Here is a 19358-nt window from a genome sequence, read left to right on the forward strand (position 1 = left end):
ACCAAACACAAAATTCTTTTTTTAATCTGAATCTTGTCAAACATGCATTGATTTCCGGTGTGTGATAACAGACTACAGACATATTTTTCATGTTTAAATGTTGAATTTTGCTTAAGCCTGTGCTAGGTGGGCAGGGACGAAAACTTGCATTTCTCAGTGCTGCTCATGAACAGGCTCAATCAAACCGAGCCTGCAATATTTTCAATTTGGTCGTTTTATGCTTTCTTTAGGGATTCTGTTTTTTTTCTATTGTATGCGAGGTTTTGATTGTGCTGATGTCATTTGTTTGTCGAGAAGTTCGGAAAACTGTATACTGCTACCTCATGTATAACATACAGAAACATATAAGGCGTGTTAATTATTTACAATTCTACCTTTCTTTGGCAATTAAAATTACTTATATACAAAAAAGCAACAGAAGATATTGCACAATTTTAGCTCGTACAATAAATTAATGCGTTTTTTCCAGGTTTAAACATTATTCTTCAGAATATTGTTGACGTTTATATATCTTTTATAAAAGATAGATTTAATATAAAAATGTTATTTTTGCAGCAATTGCCTTAGTAGAATTTGCTAAGCTAGACCATTTGTATTAAGACAATATTACTTATTTGCAATAACAAGAATAAGTAAAGATAAATTGAATATAAAAATGTTATTTTTCCAGCATTTGTTTTAGTAGGATTTGCTAAGCTACACGACCATTTTACTTACATGTATTTACAGTAACAATAATTATGTGATATGCATTTCTGTAATACTTTATGTGAAACTGACCTTTCATTTTCTCGTTTATTTGTTGATGGACGTTTTCAAACTCCGTCTTAGAATTCTTCACACTTTCGAGCATTTCTGACGTAACATTTTTCTGTCGTTCAACTTCTTCCGCATTCTCTTGTTTATATTTTTCTAAATTGTGTAACTCTGCGGCAAACAACTTAGAGCGTTCTTCTCTTTCCTTTTCTTCTTTCAACTTCAGTTCTTTTTTAACTTTCTCTAATTCTGCGGCAAATAATTCATCACGTTCCTCCTTTTCCTTGGCTTCTCGCGCCTTAACTCCGTTAATAAAATCCTCGAATTTCTGAACTTTGTCTTCAAATCTTAATTGTTTCATTAACATTTTCTCGTCATAGTCAAACCTCGAAAAACATTTAGGTTCACCAGCTTCTCCGTTGACAACGGAAAGACACAGTATCACGACGGAATAATATTTCAACAACATGTTAACTTGTTACACCAGTTGTGAAATATTTGCATACACTTATTTCAAGAGTAATATTGCATCAAGTGACTGCTAACCTTGTATTTGCTCGCTAATATAATTACGAGAAAATAACGAGAATAAAATGTTTTTCCTTAAGATTGTGTGGTGGGTTGTTCATGATGTTCAGGAGAAAATGAAAAGATTCAAATGTTTTGAGCAAACGTCACTTTATAAACCTTGACATGAAGTTGTATTTGTACGCTTGTGTTGAGTGGCAGCATGGCCGAGTGGTTAACACGTCGAACTAGAAATCTGCTGTTTAAGAGAAGTTTGAAAGATTTTAAAGGCTTTTAGCAAACATCACTCTTTAAACCTCACATATAAATTTGTAACCATACACTTCATGTGAGCGGCGGCATGGCTGAGTGGTTAACGCGTCGGACTAGATATCTGAGGATTGCTGGCCACGTGGGTTCAAATCACGTGAGTGATTTGCACACTTTACACTTATTGCTTAGTTTTAGTTGGTTCCAGGAACGGATTCGTGTGTTTATATAACCTTTTAGCTTTCAACACAATAAAACATATTGGCATGAACTAAACCATGCTTGAATTTAACACCTTCCATATTTGACATACGGACGCACACACACACGCACGCACGCACACACGCAAAACACGCACACACAAGCGTACGCACACATATTACACATGTTTCTAATGAAACAAAAAAGAAATGCATGATTCTAATTAATAAAACCTGGATATTTGTTTGATTTTACCACGGAAATTTATTTAAGAATTCCCTTCCTTCCCTTCTTTAAAGTTTGATCTTTTGATCAGATGATAGACTGAGGTAATCAAATGGATATAACTCAAACATACCATTACTTTTTTCATCAACCCTCTTTATTTATGTTTCATTCTTATGTTTATCTAGTGAAACCATGCCTACGTTTTTTTAATATAAATGCCATCCGTTTTTGATTCAATAAAGCTTTAAATTTCATTTTCTTCGAAACCCGGACATAAGGGTCGTTATTCCATGAATTTCGTGATAAATGATTATCGACATGAGAAGAATAAGCTACATCCGGTTGTACTGAAATAACGAAACCGGACATTATAGTTATGAATTTCCTTTCATCCGGTTGCATGAAGTAAGGCTTAAACTCCTCAGCACTTTGAATGTGTTTAAAAAGCAAATTAAGAGAAATATTTGAGAACATGTGTGTATGTTACATTTTTGATTTTTGTTATTATATTGATGTTATAACAATATCATAACAATGTTTGTGTGTACAGCTAAATAAGTCAGTGAATGAGTGGCTAATATTACAGCTCTGAACTTGTGGCCCTTACACTATAGGAGATTACTCTTTAATATATAAACAAAGAAGACCGGAAACGTGATATATTTCACAATAATACCGTTGTTATTTCCTCCGACACTTGACGATCATTCTAGATAATTTTAAGAAATTTTCAACACAAAGTTGTTTTTTATTTATCAGATTTTTCAAACAAAATCGCGCCGTAAAAATGTTTAATGATGTAATTTTCAAGGACATTTTGTTTTCCCCTTATTAATTTAATATAACACAGGACGGGATTTCAACAACTTCAACAACTTCAAGCGTCTTACGCACACATCCACTACACTCAGCAATTGCCATTCAATTATAAACTTTTGTTTGGAGTGTCTGTTATATAAAACATTGATATCCATGTGATGTGGTATTTTCCTTGTTCTAATTACATCAAAGTGTTCCAATTTTTATACATATCAGCCACGACATGTTACAATTAGGAGAAATACTTGGGAAACATCTTGACAGAACAGAACAGAACAGACATTTTATTTGAGACTTGTACATAATATACTTTTCAAGTGTTAACAAGTGACACTTGAAATAAAAAAAAAACACAATCAAATGAATACATGTTATGATTGTTTGATTACTATGGTTAAGGAGTCCTGAAAGTGTTTTCGCTGCAAGGACACTATGTCAAGTGTCGTTTGAATTTATCTTCCTTGATATTGTCTTTCTTGGTACTTAAGATCACGATTCAGTGTTTTGTCGGTGGTTAAAGGTTACTTGAACAAGTGTATCAACGCAGTTTGTATAAAAAATGGGTCATTTCTAACCATACCTTTAAACTGCGAAAAACCGACATCATTATGTTGAACAATTTTATTATTTTAGTGCAGTAACAGATTGTTATTTGCTTACATACTACTGATGTGCGCACTGTCAAAGCGCGCGTCGTATATAAAAAAGTGGTGTCAACTTTGACGTAACGTTTCTACGATAACGTCATTTGACCACTTTGTTGGAAATGTCATGTCACGGCTTAGTTACAGATTGTTTTGTCTATTTCCCACTTAAAATTTACAATATTTATATTTATTCGTGTCGAAAGTATGTTTAAATCATCGCTGTGATAAAGATCTGTCCAGCGTTTCAATATCATAAAAAGTTTAATTACAATTTTTTGGCTACGTTCACTTGTATCTTCTAGAAACATAATATTCATTCTATGCCATGGTTAATTATTTGATTTCTGTCAATTTTTTTCGGAATCCATTTATTATTTACAAAGTTAGGAAATTTCAAGTTTTTGTTTGCGTTAATTTTATATGACGGACCTAGTTGATTCAATCTTTAGTAATGCATTGTATGTACAGTTAACGTATATTTTACTATAAGAATGTTATATATTGTTGAATACAATACAGCTTTTATTTGGACTCTGGAAATAAAAACAAAGCTTAAAAGGTATGAAATCGTTATTTTATATGGATTGTTAGGACTCTGAAAGTTAAAATGAGGCTACATTGCGTATTTACTTGTTATTTAAGATATATTATTTGGGCTCTAACAAGAAAACAAGGCTAGCTGGAGTACAATAGTGATTATATTGATTTATTTGGTAAAAAGAAGAAGAAAAAAGAGACTTAAATTAAAAGATTTGGTCAAATGAATACCTACTTTAAATGGCACTTAATAAAGGACAAAATCCAAAAAATATTTACTACAATAATTGCAATTTATTTTCATATCTACATTTTTGTCGTTTACGTGAATGGCTAAAATTTATTCTAAAAATTGAATATACATGTAATATCACAATAGAAGTTTGTTCTAAAATTCAATACGAACATTGCTTTATTTTTTAATGTTATGTAGGATTATATATGCCGACAAAATGGATGTCATGAATTTATTTTAAGTATACCAATCATTTCCGTTTTAATTGTTATTCAATTTATTTTGCTTCGACCAGATCTTTCAATATTTGTCGCAACAAACAAATATTTCAGATTTTCAGACATGGCATTAATTTTTGAATATATGCATTAAAAATTTAGTATATATATGGTCTTCTTTTTGACAATCCTATGCGATTTTCTAAATAACGAGCACAAAAAAAAAAGAAAAAAAAAAAGATTAGTGCTTTGAATATTCAACTGAAATAGGGAGCAATTGTCAACATAACCGTTGATTGTTCGGCGTCTTTGATGTGCAACATCACCATTCAATTTGTTTGCATTTAAGACACAGATTGTCAAAAAATCAAAATGTAGCGAACGCTTGCTTCAATTCAGCGATCTTTTATTTAAAAAATAGATTTAATGATTAAACGTAAAAGGTATATTAAAAAGTAAGTCAAAGCTAGATAAAAAATTCTGATAATTTGGATTTATTGGTTTTTTTTTTTGGTAATTAATGATCCAAAAATACTAACAGTTATTATCTAACTTCTTTCTTTTATTTGTATAACAATAATGTGAAAAAATACTACTTGAACACTCAGTGAAAGACACCAAAAGCCAGTGCTCAAAATTCAAGAAATGCAGTGCAGTATTTTAAAATTTTCTGAGGGGACATGCCCTGCCGCCCCCTAATATGCCTGTGACATCAAATATTATTACATGAACCAGTTTTAAGTTGTGGTCAGCGGTTGTTGTCAAACTTTTAGAATGTATAAAGACAAAATATAATAAGTATGTATAGATGGTTTTAGTACATTTATAAGGAGACAACTATTAATGGTTTAGTACAGTAATGAGATTTCATTCTTCCATTTTAATATTAACAACCCTAATGTAATTACTCATACAGTTATGTTGTAGGTATAAATATTAGTACAATTTAATTATTTTAAGTATAACATTCAATGCTTGGAATATGCTGTTTTTACTTGTTATTGTCTCAGAGATATTAATTATGGTGTGATTATATTGACATGTAAATGTGTATAATTATGTAAATAAGGGAGGTAAATCTACAGTAGATATTATAGATCTCTTTAATATGGACTGTGGAGTTGCCCCTCTAATAAATTATAACAGTGCGTTATAATTCTTAAAGAATGACTATACAATTTACTGTATGTATATTGTTTTAATTGTATATGTATGTATAGATCAGACTATAATAAAATAATAAATTATACAGTGCACAGGTCAAGAGTCGCCGAAACAGAAAAGATGATTTTGGCTTACTTCGGGTGTTACAAACTTCAAAGCAACACCAGGGGTCAAACGCATTATCGGTAGTGAGGCTCTCACTGACTTAACAAGTCATTCTGAATGTATCAATTTCATTGCATGCGCATTTAATTTATAATGCACTATTTGATATTCAGAAACACAACTTGTATGTGAAGTTCAATATTATTACATTTTTAAAGGCCAATTATTTTTATTTCTCAAAACGCTTTTGGTGTCTTGTTACAGTTTTGAAATAATATTCATTTGCCACATATTGCTTCCTTCGTTATGCTCGCAATTGGTATAATCATATGTATTTTGTGTTGAAGTCAATATAATAATTAGTTTACATTTTGCTACATTTATGACACACCACTTCTCGTTTAGCGCTACTATTTTCATACATACACAAAATCCTTAATTAAAACATAATTTAACACATGCTTGGCATTGCTAAACAATTAAAACTATGAATATCTGTGGCATACTGTGCCTTTAAGAATATACAATTTAGTCATATCATATTTTCGCATAGTAAAATCGATCGCAACCATTTTTTGTTTAATTTATAGAGGATATTTGTTTGTTTTGCATGTAAGATTGAAATATAATTTCACTGAGTGAACACCAGATGCAATATTTTCACGAGTGGCGTAGCCACGAGTGAAAATATAATAGCTGGTGTTCACGAATGAAATATATTTCAATCTTATATGTAAAACAAATAAATTTTCTTTTTATTTCATGCTTTTAAAGTGATTTTATGTATTTTTTACTGATTTTGCCGCGTAATGTCGCGCATTCTCCTTTGTGACGTCATCACATCTGACGTCACATCATCAATTTTGAAATATAGTTCTGTTAAATTTCTGTTATTTTGTAACATTTTTAACATGATGTATGGTGACGTCGACTTTCTTTTGCTAAAGAAGCAAAATTTACGCATGGCGGCATTTATTTCTGCCTGTTATTCCATTTAGTTATGATTTTCTTTTCATCCGCATTCAGATATAGTTCGGCTACAGTGAAAATTATATTTTATAAATTTCACTAGTGGTTTATCAGAATATAATCATCTGATATATTACAATAAAACACTGGAAAGCATAAAATAAACTTTCCTCTTATGCTAATTGTAAAATGAATGAAGCTTATATTATATAAGTATTTTATATATAATATAGCTACTTCTTTAACTACACGCAGTGCAGCAACTGAAGGACATGTATCAAATGCCTGCAGTGTCTGGTAGTTTAAACGCTCTACTGCATTGTAAGTTATGCTTATTATACATGAGAAGTAGCACAAATGGTTGACACATTTTTTTCAGGTTAAGATATTTAAAAAAATGTATATAATTATGCAATTGCAGTTTGTCGGAACGAAAATAAACTTTAAAAAATGAAAATAAATAAACAACCATCACTGAATTTTTTCATCTCCGCTTGAAGTTTTCTTCGTACTTGTACTGCATTTAAAATTGGAAATATAAAGGGGAAGTAATCGAACTTTAAATAACGTTAAGCACATGCAACAGTAACGTGCCATTATATTATATTATATTATATTATAGATGAATGTAAGTAAATTGCCACAGGGAAATCTGAAAAGATTTAATATGCCGCATGTATAATATCACGCTATTGTCAGCTCAATTGTTGTAAATATCTTAAGATATCTGCAAAATGATCCTATGTGTAACTTGAATATATATGTAGGTCAGGCTCTCGCATTGTTACATGGCCAGCGATTGGCTATAAAAATTATTTAAGAATCAAACAGTACACTGTTTTCTGAAAACTCTGATATTTACACTTTAAAAACGTATATGTCAGTTCTGTTGTTTTTTTTTTTTTTTTGTCAGTTTTGTGATCAGCAGTGAATTACAGTGAAAATTGGGGGTGGGGTCGGGGATAGTAATCCTCTTTATAGTCAATTTGCAAAAAAAGATCAGATGGCTACCCCTTTATAACGGGATGAGTTTTATATGTCAAGCATGTCATTCTCCTAGAAAAATCATTTCTCTATGATGAAAACTCATTTTTAAGGTCCGTTTATGGGTCATTTCTTATAATGTAAGTATATGTAAAATTAATGCGAGTGTCTGACCTGTACATATTTTATCGTAACGTTTAATGTAGCTTTATACATAAAAATAAAACATGCGAATACTTGTACTTAACATTTTCATTCATATGTTAAGGCTACATTTTCAAGATAATTATGAAAAATCAGCGTAACCGGTTAAAATGCCATTTATCTTTCACATAATTATGTATCTCTTGGCGGGGTAGTAGTTATGTAGTTTATTCTTTTATTCCATTAGTCAATATGCCTAGGATGGCATTACAAGTATATAAATATTTCACGCGAATTATCATTCCAGGTAATACTATACTCACTTTCAGGGCATTTGTGAACAGACGGCTTTTAATGTACTCATCCCAAAAATTACTTGGCAACATAGGACAACCGACAAGAGGGTTGAATAGGTGATGGGGACAGTTGTTTCACCTTTCTAAAATCAAGAAATTAATTTCCATTGGGATTTCCTCCATTCTTTACAACTCTCATAATTTTGTTTCATGTTTTATCTGCTTATTACAGTTAACATGAATTCGTTATATATTGTATCTACTTTTCACAGCCAACATAAGTTTGTTTAATATTTTATCCGCTTTTTACAGCCAACGTAGTTCTTGTTATGTTTTATCTGCTATTTAAAGCCAACATACATTAGTTTTATGCTAGTACCATTGTTATTTATCAGTTTATTATCCAAAACAAACGAAACCATTCTTTTTATAAATGATATTTTAATAACTATGTTCTATCATATCCAATATTCGAGAAAGTTAATACAATATACATTCCTTATGAAAATCGCGACTTTAAAGTTTTAAAGAATAAAAAAAATCTAACCCTGTATCTAAGAATGAACATATGATTATTGTCAGAATCTTCAAAATAATCTGATAACATTTGTTTATTATTTAAAACTTTATTATTGCGAGACAAATTCAAGAAAGTACGAATACTAGTTATTACGTATACTAGTAAGTTATTAACCATGTCTTTTTTAATGACCACTGAATGAATTTGATAAGTCCAAACGATTGAATATTGGATTATTGCAATTAGTTATTGTCACTACATCTCCAGCCTTTAGATTTAAATACACCGACGTCGATGCTGCCCCATCCTGTGTATTTATGTAAGCTGGCACTTTGCCTGATCCGTTCAGATTAATGAAACATCCGACAGTGTCGACACTAGATGACCGCTTTTTGATAATGTGTAAAGAAAAGTGGTAGAGCCCGCTAACAGGACATGTAAATTTGCCAGTTGATGTATCAAACGCGTTCCCTTCGTTTGTTATTTCTGTTGTAAAAGACAGAGATGTTGATGAAACACCGGTACCCGCCTTAGGTGAGGTCACTGTGAAAGCCACAACTTTCCCCAAAAACACGACAGGATTGTTAGATTAAAAGTTTTTAAAACTGATGAAAAGGTACATTTAGATGAATGTTTTCTTATGACATACATTATTTTAAAGCTTCATTTGAGAAATATAATTATGTAAATGCAGTAGTTCAAAAACGAAAGGCATAACATTTGACATCAAGGTAGGTACTGATGTAACTACATGTACTCAGTTTATAGTTTAAAGGTTATACTATCTCAAATATTTCTTTCGTCAAAATTATCACGATGTCTATGCCACGTGATAATGGTCCTTCGGGATCATTTATGCCAGCACTATTAAGTGTTGAGAATTGAGTACCGCTCAAGCCGGTGCTACGGGGCGTGAGGGATGTCGCACTTAATCATTATCTCTCATGTACAGACTCAATCAAACCGGGTCTGCAATAGTCATGTAATTTTGTTGTGATTAATGCTTCCGAGGGATCACTTTGTTTCTACATTTTTAGTGATCAGCGTATGACTGAAAACTAATTAAAATGCTGTTCAGGTAGTAAATTCTTCTCTTAAACAAAGTGTTTGCGAGGGGAAAAATAAGTAATATCTTAGTAAAGTGTAAGCGAATGCATGACGTTCAGAAATTCTTACGATTTCACTTTACGGAAGAATATTTATTTTTCCAGAAGTTTAATTCTATGTAGGGTTTAATTACTAGAATAAGCGGACTCTAAACTTCATTCCATATGAGAGAAAAAAACAGCAGCTGTCTTTTGGATGAAATGTCACACGATATAGGTACCGTTATAATACTAGTAAATAAATTATTTATGATAATTTAGATAAAATCCGCATTTGTAAGCAGACTCAAGAGGTATGGAAGGCGTCCGTTGTCAATATTCCAGACATGTAAAGTGTTCCTGTTTTAAACTACCTGTGAAAATGCGAACATTTATGTCTAGCATTTTTGAATATGTTCGTGCACAGCAAATAGAATGCCTCTTAATTCAATCTTTTCATTGAAGGCAACAGCTTTTAAATAACAAGTTTACATATAGATCTTAACAATAGACATAACATTAAAAACAACAACACATTTAGAAACTCGTTTCTTCCATTGTATATGATACATAAGCAAGTTTGCTTAATTATAGCTTTGATATTTAAATGAACTGTTAAACTCGAATACAGAAAATAAAGTTTAAGAAAACGTGTTTCCAGTTGTAGAACTACAAGAGTACGTTAACGCATTAACATGTTTAATTTGACAAAAGGAGATTCACAATGTTAAACGATTTGAAGTCGTGCACGACGCCCCGCCTCTCTTTGAGTATTTACGAACTTCTGCTGCGGAAATGTACCGAAAAATATAAAACCCGGCGCCTATTCCATTTCTTCAATAAAGTGAGGAAAAGCACGGCGCCCCATCTTTTTTATTTTTTTATTTAAATTATTTGGTATCAAAGGAAAGATTACTTCATAAAGCTTTTTATTAATGCCCTAGAAATAAAAATGAAATTCAGAATTAAATAGCTGTATTACATTTTTTATTTCAAAATTTATCATTTTTTCTCTGAAAATCACACTCAAATTTTGTAAGAAAAACACGGCGTCCCAAACATTTTTTTTCTTAATTAATTTTGATAAATTTGGATTGAAATAAAAGCGTGCTTCTTAAGTTGTATAGTCTATAATACTACAATGCATTACAAATAAAAATGAATTTAGGAGAAGTATTTTTTTTCAAAGTTCATCATGTTACCTTCTGAAAACTACACTCTGAAATTCAGTAAGAAAAACACGGCGCCCCCTACTAACGTTTTTATTTCTTGAGCATTTTAAAATTTTTAGTGTAATATGAAAAACCCTTCGTGAACATTCTAGTGGTGCCTTAAGAAGTAAAACACATAATTATTGTTTGTTTGTTTGTTTTTTTGTTTCATTTTACGCCTTTTCCCCAACAGTATTTCAGTCATATAGGCGGGTAGTTTCCTAATTAAGTAAATAATAATTAAGTAGAAGTATTAAACATTTTGTTTCAGACTTAATAATGTTTATTTTTTCTGTTTCTTAAAATCACTCTCATATATTCGGCAAAGAAATAACGGCGTCCCCTTGAGGTACTTTATAAACAAGCAATTACCATAGTATTGCAAGCAATCCAGAAGTCCCCTACCGGTAAGAACCCCAGCAACATTCTGATTGGCCAATGGCTATTAAATTTTACCAGTGAATGAATGACATGAATGAACTTAAATCTTTTGAGTTCTAAGTTTGTCTATATCACAGTAATGTGTTAAGTTTCCCTACCTAGTAGGGAAATTATGTTTATACAACCTTGTCATATTATTACGATGTGGGATTTTATTGTAAATCCTATAAGGAATGAAGAAGTTGGAGTGAAAAATACCAATTTCTCGAAAAAATCTAAGTTTAAGGGGGAGATAATTCTGGAAATAGTCTTGCTAGAGTATTTTACCTTCTCAAAAATGTTGAGTGATAATAAGAAACATATATATGAAGTTTGAAGCAGATACATTAAGAAATAAAGAAGTTATTAAAAAAAGACAACATTTTTTTTTCATAAAAATTCTAAGTTCAAGGGAGGTAATACAGATAATTTTTGTGCTAGAGTTGTAAACCTTGTCACATATGATGTGGTTGATAATTAGAAACTTATATTTAAAGTTTGAAGTAAACACCTTAAGAAATAAAGAACATATAGTGAAAAAGCTGAAAAATTTAAATCAGAAATCTTGAAATTCAGGCTATTTGTTGCCATAGCAACCAGAATTTTCAACATTAGGAAGAACAGAAAAAGATGTGCATAATCTCCAGACTGCCATCTACCCATATCTTAAGTTTCATAAAAATAGTTTCAGTACTTTTTGAGTTATTACTGGATCCAGTTTATGTGTTAAATTTGCCATATTTTCAGACTATTTGTTGCCATAGCAACCAGAATTTTCAACATAGGAAGAAAAATAAAAGACGTGCATAATGTCCATACTGCCATCTATCCATATATTAAGTTTCATAAAAATATTATCAGTACTTTTTGCGTTATCGCGGTATCCAGTATTGTGGACGGACGGACTGACGGACTGACAGACAGACGGACGTTCCTACTGAGTTGACATTATGGGGTTTTTTCTTTGATCTCCTTTGATCTCTAAAACCCCATAAGCAACGTATTTGCACCCCATAAGCAACCTTTTCCTCACAAGTACCGTCTAGACGGATTGAACATGGATATTCACCCCACATCGTCATTTCAGTGAGAGCGGACAGACAGACAGACGGACAGACGGACGGACGGAGGGTAAACCTAAAGTCCCCTCCGGTTAAACCGGTAGGGGACTAATAAATCAAAAAAGAAAATGAATATAGGATGAAAGTTAAGAAAATAAGATTCAAGTTTATTAAAAGTTTATTTATTTATACTGAAAACACCTTATTAAAAATTTCACATATGTGTTACGGATAAGTACTTTCTTAATTACGGAAAAAGATTTCCTTGCCCGCCTTAAAATCCTATTTTTTTAAATACTCGCATATTTTTAAATGAAATTTGTGCCAATACAATTTTAGATGTTACCAATACAAATATTGGCTGGTTGTTAGATTATTTATAAAATTACTCGCTTGAAGTGGGTCATTTTTCCCCTAAAAAATCCAAATCGCCGATGTTTCTCAGAAAAACACAATGTAAAAAAATAGTGCATAAGTTATCTAAATCATTTTGTATAAAATAAATGGCAAAATCAGCAATTTTCAAGTGATGTAGCAAGTAAAAGTTTTGTAACAAATGCAACAAAAATATGTTAAGTAGTTCCCTTCAAATGTATTTAGAAATAGGGGAGAGTCGCCGGGTTTTATACCTATCCGTAATAGAAGTTTGTAAATACTCAAGGAGGGGCGGGCGTCTTGGATGACTTAAAATCGTTTAATTTTGTCAATCTTCTTTTGTCATATTAAACATGTAACTGTGTAAACGTACAGACTGAAACACGTTCTTAAACTATATTTTTCTGTACTCGCCGTTTTACGTTACATTTGTATATCTCAGGTACAGAAAGATATCTATAAGTGTGCAAACTTGCATATGTATTGCTTGCACTTGTGAATTTGTTGTTGTTTTCCATGTAATATAAGTTGTTACAATCTATATGAGTACTTGTTATATAAAGGCGGGAACCTTTAATTTTAACGGATACAATAAATATGATAGGCATAAAAGTTTGCATATTCCAGGGAACATGTCTGGAATTTTGGCAATGAACGCCCTCCATATAAGAAGCATTATACAGTTTCTTTTGACTAATTTCGAATTTGCCTGTTGGGTTTGAATATGTATATATTTCAAGGAATTGACTCTACAATCGATTCATCAATTCATAGGGGTTAAGATAAGGATACCGCGTTTAATGTTATTTTTAGCTGATTTATGTTGAAAATGAAATGCATGGTGTATGGTGTTTGAGAAGACAAAGTCAATGTAGAATATAATACATGCATCGGCCTTAATGTTTAAAGTACAGACATTTTGGCTGTTTTTATAATATTGTCTTGCGATAAAAACAGCCGTGAAAAAAGAAAACTGAAAGTTGGAATGTTGATTTGATTGTTTGTTGTGAGAAATATATTTTTTATGTTGAAAATGTAATGCATTTATTCCAGGTGTATGATTACAGACTTTTATACGAGGTCTTTGATCTTTTGATTGTGACGCGGTAAGTTGTTTGCCGAGAAGCCTTGAAAACTGTTTACTGCTTGTTATTTTTAACATATTGAGACATGTTTTTCGTTATGTACTTACAATCCCAGCTTTCTGTTGCAATTGACAAACTTACAAACACAACAACAGAAAATATTACGTCCTGTCAGCTTTTTTAACAAACTAATGGCTAATCTCCCAAATGCAAACATTAAATCTGCTTCAGACTATTGTTGACGTTTATATAATGTTTTATTTTAGATAAATTCAATTAAAAATGTTTTTTGTTTTATCATTTCTTTTAGATGAATTTTCTACGCAAGATCATTTATATTAAGGGGCAATATCACTTAATTACAATAACAAGAATAATATAACATGCATTTCTGAAATATTTGCTATAAAAGTCAGTGGGTTGCGTTTATTGAACGCCGCCTTTCCTTGTTGATCTTGTTTATCATAATTATCTTACCTTTCATTCTCTCATTCATCTGTTCATGAACTTTTTCAAACTCCATCCTAGAATTGGCCATATTTTCGAGCATTTCTGATGTCACATTTTTCTGTCGTTCAATTTCGTCAGCATACTCTTGTTTGTATTTTTCCAACTAGAGCATTCCTCTGTTTCATTTTCTTCTCCCGCCTTTATTTTGTTAATAAACTCCTGAATGTTTTTAACTTTTTTTTATTCTGCGGCAAAGAATTTACCGCGTTCCTCATGTTCTTTTTCTTCAGTCGTCTTAACTTCATTCATAAACTCTTTAAACTCTGCAGCAAACAATTAATGGCGTTGCTCTTTTTCCTTGGCTTCTCGCTCCGTTAATAAATTCCTCGAATTTCTGAACTTTGTCTTCGAATCTTAACTGTTTCATTAACATTTTCTCGTCATAGTCAAATCTCGAAAAACATTTAAGTTCTCCAGGTTCTCCGTTGACGACGGAAAGACACAATATTACGACGGAATAATATTTCAACAACATATTACTTGTTACATCAGTGGAAATATCGTTGCATGCACTTGTTCAAGAGTGAGATCGCATCAAGTGACTTCCACGCCTACAAAAACGAGAATATAACGAAAATGATATATTTTTATTAACGTTGTCGTGGGCTGTTCATGATGTTTAGGAAAAAATGAAAAACATTCCAATGGTAATTTTAGCAAACACCACACTTTAAACATAAGTTTGTAACTAAACGCCTCGTGTGAGTGGTGGCATGGCCGAGTGGTTAACGCGTCGGACTAGAAATCTGAAGATTGTAATCTAAAGGAAGCTGACCACGTTGAAAGCCATTGTTTCCACATTAGCAAGAAACTTTACACTTATTGCTTAGCACTGGACGATTCCAGGAACAGATTCGAGAATTAAAATAAATTAGTATAAACTAAACATTTGCTTAAAATCAACACATTCCATGTTTGTCACACACACACATGCACCCACACACAAGTTTCTAATTAAACAACGAAGACATGTTTACTTCTGCTGAATAAATCTGGATACTTGTTTGATTTTATCGCAAAATCTTATTGAAAATTCTTGAAACAAAGTGATCCCTCGGAAGCATTAATCACAACAAAATTACATAAGAATTGCAGACTCGGTTTGATTGAGTCTGTACATGAGAGATAATGAATAAGTGCGACATCCCTCACGCCCCCTTGCACCGGCTTGAGCGGTACTCAATTCTCAACACTTAATAGTGCAGACATCAATGAACCCGAAGGCCCAGAAAATATAAAAACACTGAAGTGAAGTACGGGGCAACTTTTTACACCTACCACACGGCACTTGACACCTGCTGTTGTGAAGTACAAAAGTCTGGAAACAAAGTGATCCCTCGGAAGCATTAATCACAACAAAATTACATAAGAATTGCAGACTCGGTTTGATTGAGTCTGTTCATGAGAGATTATGAATAAGTGCGACATCCCTCACGCCCCCTAGCACCGGCTTGAGCGGTACTCAATTCTCAACACTTAATAGTGCTGGCATCAATGATCCCGAAGGACCAGAAAATATAACAACACTGAAGTGAAGTACGGGGCAACTTTTTACAGCTGCCACACGGCACTTGACACCTGCTGTTGTGAAGTACAAAATTCTGGAAACAAAGTGATCCCTCGGAAGCATTAATCACAACAAAATTACATAAGAATTGCAAACTCGGTTTGATTGAGTCTGTACATGAGGGATAATGAATAAGTGCAACATCCCTCACGCCCCCTAGCACCGGCTTGAGCGGTGCTCAATTCTCAACACTTAATAGTGATGGCATCAATGATCCCGAAGGACCATAAAATATAACAACACTGAAGTGAAGTACGGGGCAACTTTTTACAGCTGCCACACAGCACTTGACACCTGCTGTTGTGAAGTATAAAAATCTGGAAACAAAGTGATCCCTCGGAAGCATTAATCACAACAAAATTACATAAGAATTGCAAACTCGGTTTGATTGAGTCTGTACATGAGGGATAATGAATAAGTGCAACATCCCTCACGCCCCCTAGCACCGGCTTGAGCGGTACTCAATTCTCAACACTTAATAGTGCTGGCATCAATGATCCCGAAGGACCAGAAAATATAAAAACACTGAAGTGAAGTACGGGGCAACTTTTTACAGCTGCCACACGGCACTTGACACCTGCTGTTGTGAAGTACAAAATTCTGGAAACAAAGTGATCCCTCGGAAGCATTAATTGAAGACTTCCTTCCTTTCTTTAAAGTTGTTTTCTTCTTGATCAGATAATGGATACAACTCAAACTTCCATATTTCAATTTCATTTTATTTTCATCTAGTTTAAAAGATTTTGATATAGATTATATTTTTTATTCAACATCAGTAAGTGTAGTCTTTTTTCTTGAATGTTGTGATAAATTATAACCACATGAAATGATTCAGCTGCGTTTTAACATATACATCCAGTTAAATTAAAATGATTATAATTATAAACATCATCAAAACTTTTAATATGCTATAGAAAATAGTAAAAGAGAAATATTGAAGAAGAATTTTGTAAGCAACATAGTATTACGTGAATTTGTTATCGTATTGCTGTTCTATTACATTACAAACGATACACGTATTACCTAGATAAAATAGATAAATACAGAAATCCCTAAAGAAAGCCCAACACGGCAAAATTGAAAATGTTGCAGGCTCGGTTTGATTGAGCCTGTTCATGGACGGTACTGGAAAGTGCAAGTTACCGTCCACGCCCCCTAGATAAGTCATTTTTGAGTGGCAAATCTTACAAAATTAAACCACCTCTTGATGCGAAAAGAAAAACAAAAACAACAAAAGAAATGATAATGATAATAATAATAATAATAAAAACAACAACAAACAAACAGCATACATATTTATAACATGCTTTGCAGTGGAAAGTGAAATTATATTTGATATTTTTCATAATGAAATTTAAATAAAACCTTTGAGAAGCAAGTAAAAAACTAAAAGTATACATTGTGTTAAAAATTGTACCAAAATTCGAGAAATTTTACAGAATTAAATTTTAATATTAATGCTGCGTCGTCATGATGTGATGACGTTATTAAGAAGATCGTATGACGTTACGCGGCAAAACAAATAAACATGATTTAAAATCACAAAACAGCATATACATGTAAATGGAAAATTTAAATTTGTTGGTTTTTGTATGTAAGATTGAAATATATTTCACTCGTGAACACCAGTTATTACATTTTCACTAGTGGCTATGCCACTCGTGAAAATATTGTAGCTGGTGTCCACTCAGTCAAATATCCATTATATCATCTGCATGCATGATGGTTTTTCATAAACATATGATTCACAATTGTGTGTAAATATTTACATGCTTTATAGTAATCTTGAACATACCACTTAAGACGGTGTGTATAATTATTTATCTGTTATTATTTTAATATTCTATGATACATATCCCCCATGTTAATGACAGGTTGCTGTTAAGGATTGAGATATCGAAATGCAGCCACATTTTATCTCTGCTTGATCGTAAGAGGCGCTTAAATGGTTTGAATATCTGGAGTTTGTGCATCTCTTAGCTCCAGAAAGTGATGTGTAGTTGACCCCTAGTGTTGCTTGAAGTTGTAACGGCCGAAGTAAGCCAAAGTCATTGTTCCCTTTTCGGCACCATATGACCTAAACTGTTTTATTTCGCCGTAAAACCGAACAAACTTTTATTCATATGATGCATGTGTTTAATCTGCGTCATCTGTGATTAAACATTTGTGAAATAATCACTACAAAAAACTATAATTTCTCGGCCTACTGCAGAAGAATGTGATAAATATACGTTTATATTGCTAGTTAAAAGATGTTTGACAGGTTACATGACCCTATATAAACCTTTGGTTGGAAATAGAACCCGAACCTCTTTGTTTAACACAGTCACTCAGTTATGATACAATTTCTAAACTATTGACAAATTGTATATAATTCCGTAATAACAGTTTGTCCATTTCTTACCTGCAAGTTGTGAAATGCACTTTTCAAGCTTCCTCTATCAATCTTGGAATATGAAGATAGATAGAAATTTCTAAAGTTCGTTAGCCATAAGTACAATGCCGGCACCGTCTGCAAGGATGTTCAGCCTGGCATAATGTATATCTGTATGTAATTTAGTTAAATTATTTCGATTCCAGCACTATAAAGATGCAGTGTTATTAACAGTTGCCATATTTAACAATTGTATTTGATCTTAGAAGCTCTATGATAATATACAGTTATCAAACTGTCTATATATCTATGTAACTGTCGAATAAGCCTTTAAAGTGTCATGTGTTATATTTTCTAAACAGTGAAAAGTTATGAATGCGATAGGTACGTGCATCGACGAAACACTTTTAATTACATACAGTTAACGTAATTTCAAATCAGACGGAGTACATTAATATAATATCTGAATAGCAAGAATATCAAGGGTGATAGCCTTAAATCATTGTGCCAAGTTGGCCTCCAAAATATGAAAATTTCCATTTTCTCTCAAGTGGTTATATTTTTGCCTTTTTAAACAGCTTCATATATTCTTTTAATGCATTTTCGTATTTTGGCGGCATCTTGGACCCCATCTTGGATTTCATCAACCGAAACTTGCAAAACACCGCCTGGACTCATGACCGAAGCCCATATTAACAGTTATATATATATCTGGCTCACGTCTTGCCGACACAATTACTGGAAAATTTATGTCAACACGTGGTGGCTAAAGCTTAAAGAACCTGTTACACAATAATTTTATGGTTTTATAGCATAAATATAATGTTCAAATGAAGATTAATAAATATTGTAAGTTCCGAAAAGCATTATTTGTAAAAATATTACCGAATTTACAGTTCATGTCAATAAAGGGAGGTAATTAGAAATTTATTTTCTATAAAGTATACTAATTTGTTCAATAAGAAATTAATGCATTTATTTTGATGAGTACATATAATGTGGACAAATATATACAGTACATAAATTTTAACATATTCTTCGATGTTCGAAAATTGATTTAGAAGATTAAT

General features: G+C 32.2%; 2 protein-coding genes across 2 annotated transcripts; both read right to left on the minus strand.

Moving 5' to 3' along the window:
• Positions 1-789: 789 nt before the first annotated feature.
• LOC132723451 (myb-like protein X) lies at positions 790-1263 on the minus strand (the record flags this gene model as incomplete). Its single annotated transcript, XM_060708176.1, is given in 1 exon segment — positions 790-1263. A coding segment is annotated over 1 exon segment (436 nt), but the record flags the coding sequence as incomplete, so codon positions are not given.
• Positions 1264-8784: 7521 nt separating this feature from the next.
• LOC132723455 (uncharacterized) lies at positions 8785-14836 on the minus strand. The gene is made up of 3 exons (XM_060708179.1): positions 14622-14836; positions 14315-14405; positions 8785-9086 (listed from the first exon to the last, which is right to left on the minus strand). Exons 1-3 carry the CDS (start codon positions 14820-14822, stop codon positions 8785-8787), a joined length of 594 nt encoding a protein of 197 aa, XP_060564162.1. The 5' UTR covers positions 14823-14836.
• Positions 14837-19358: the final 4522 nt, after the last annotated feature.

Source organism: Ruditapes philippinarum, unplaced genomic scaffold, assembly GCF_026571515.1.
Source record: "Ruditapes philippinarum isolate M1 unplaced genomic scaffold, ASM2657151v2 ctg10090_1_1_1_1, whole genome shotgun sequence".
Lineage (NCBI taxonomy): Eukaryota > Metazoa > Mollusca > Bivalvia > Venerida > Veneridae > Ruditapes > Ruditapes philippinarum.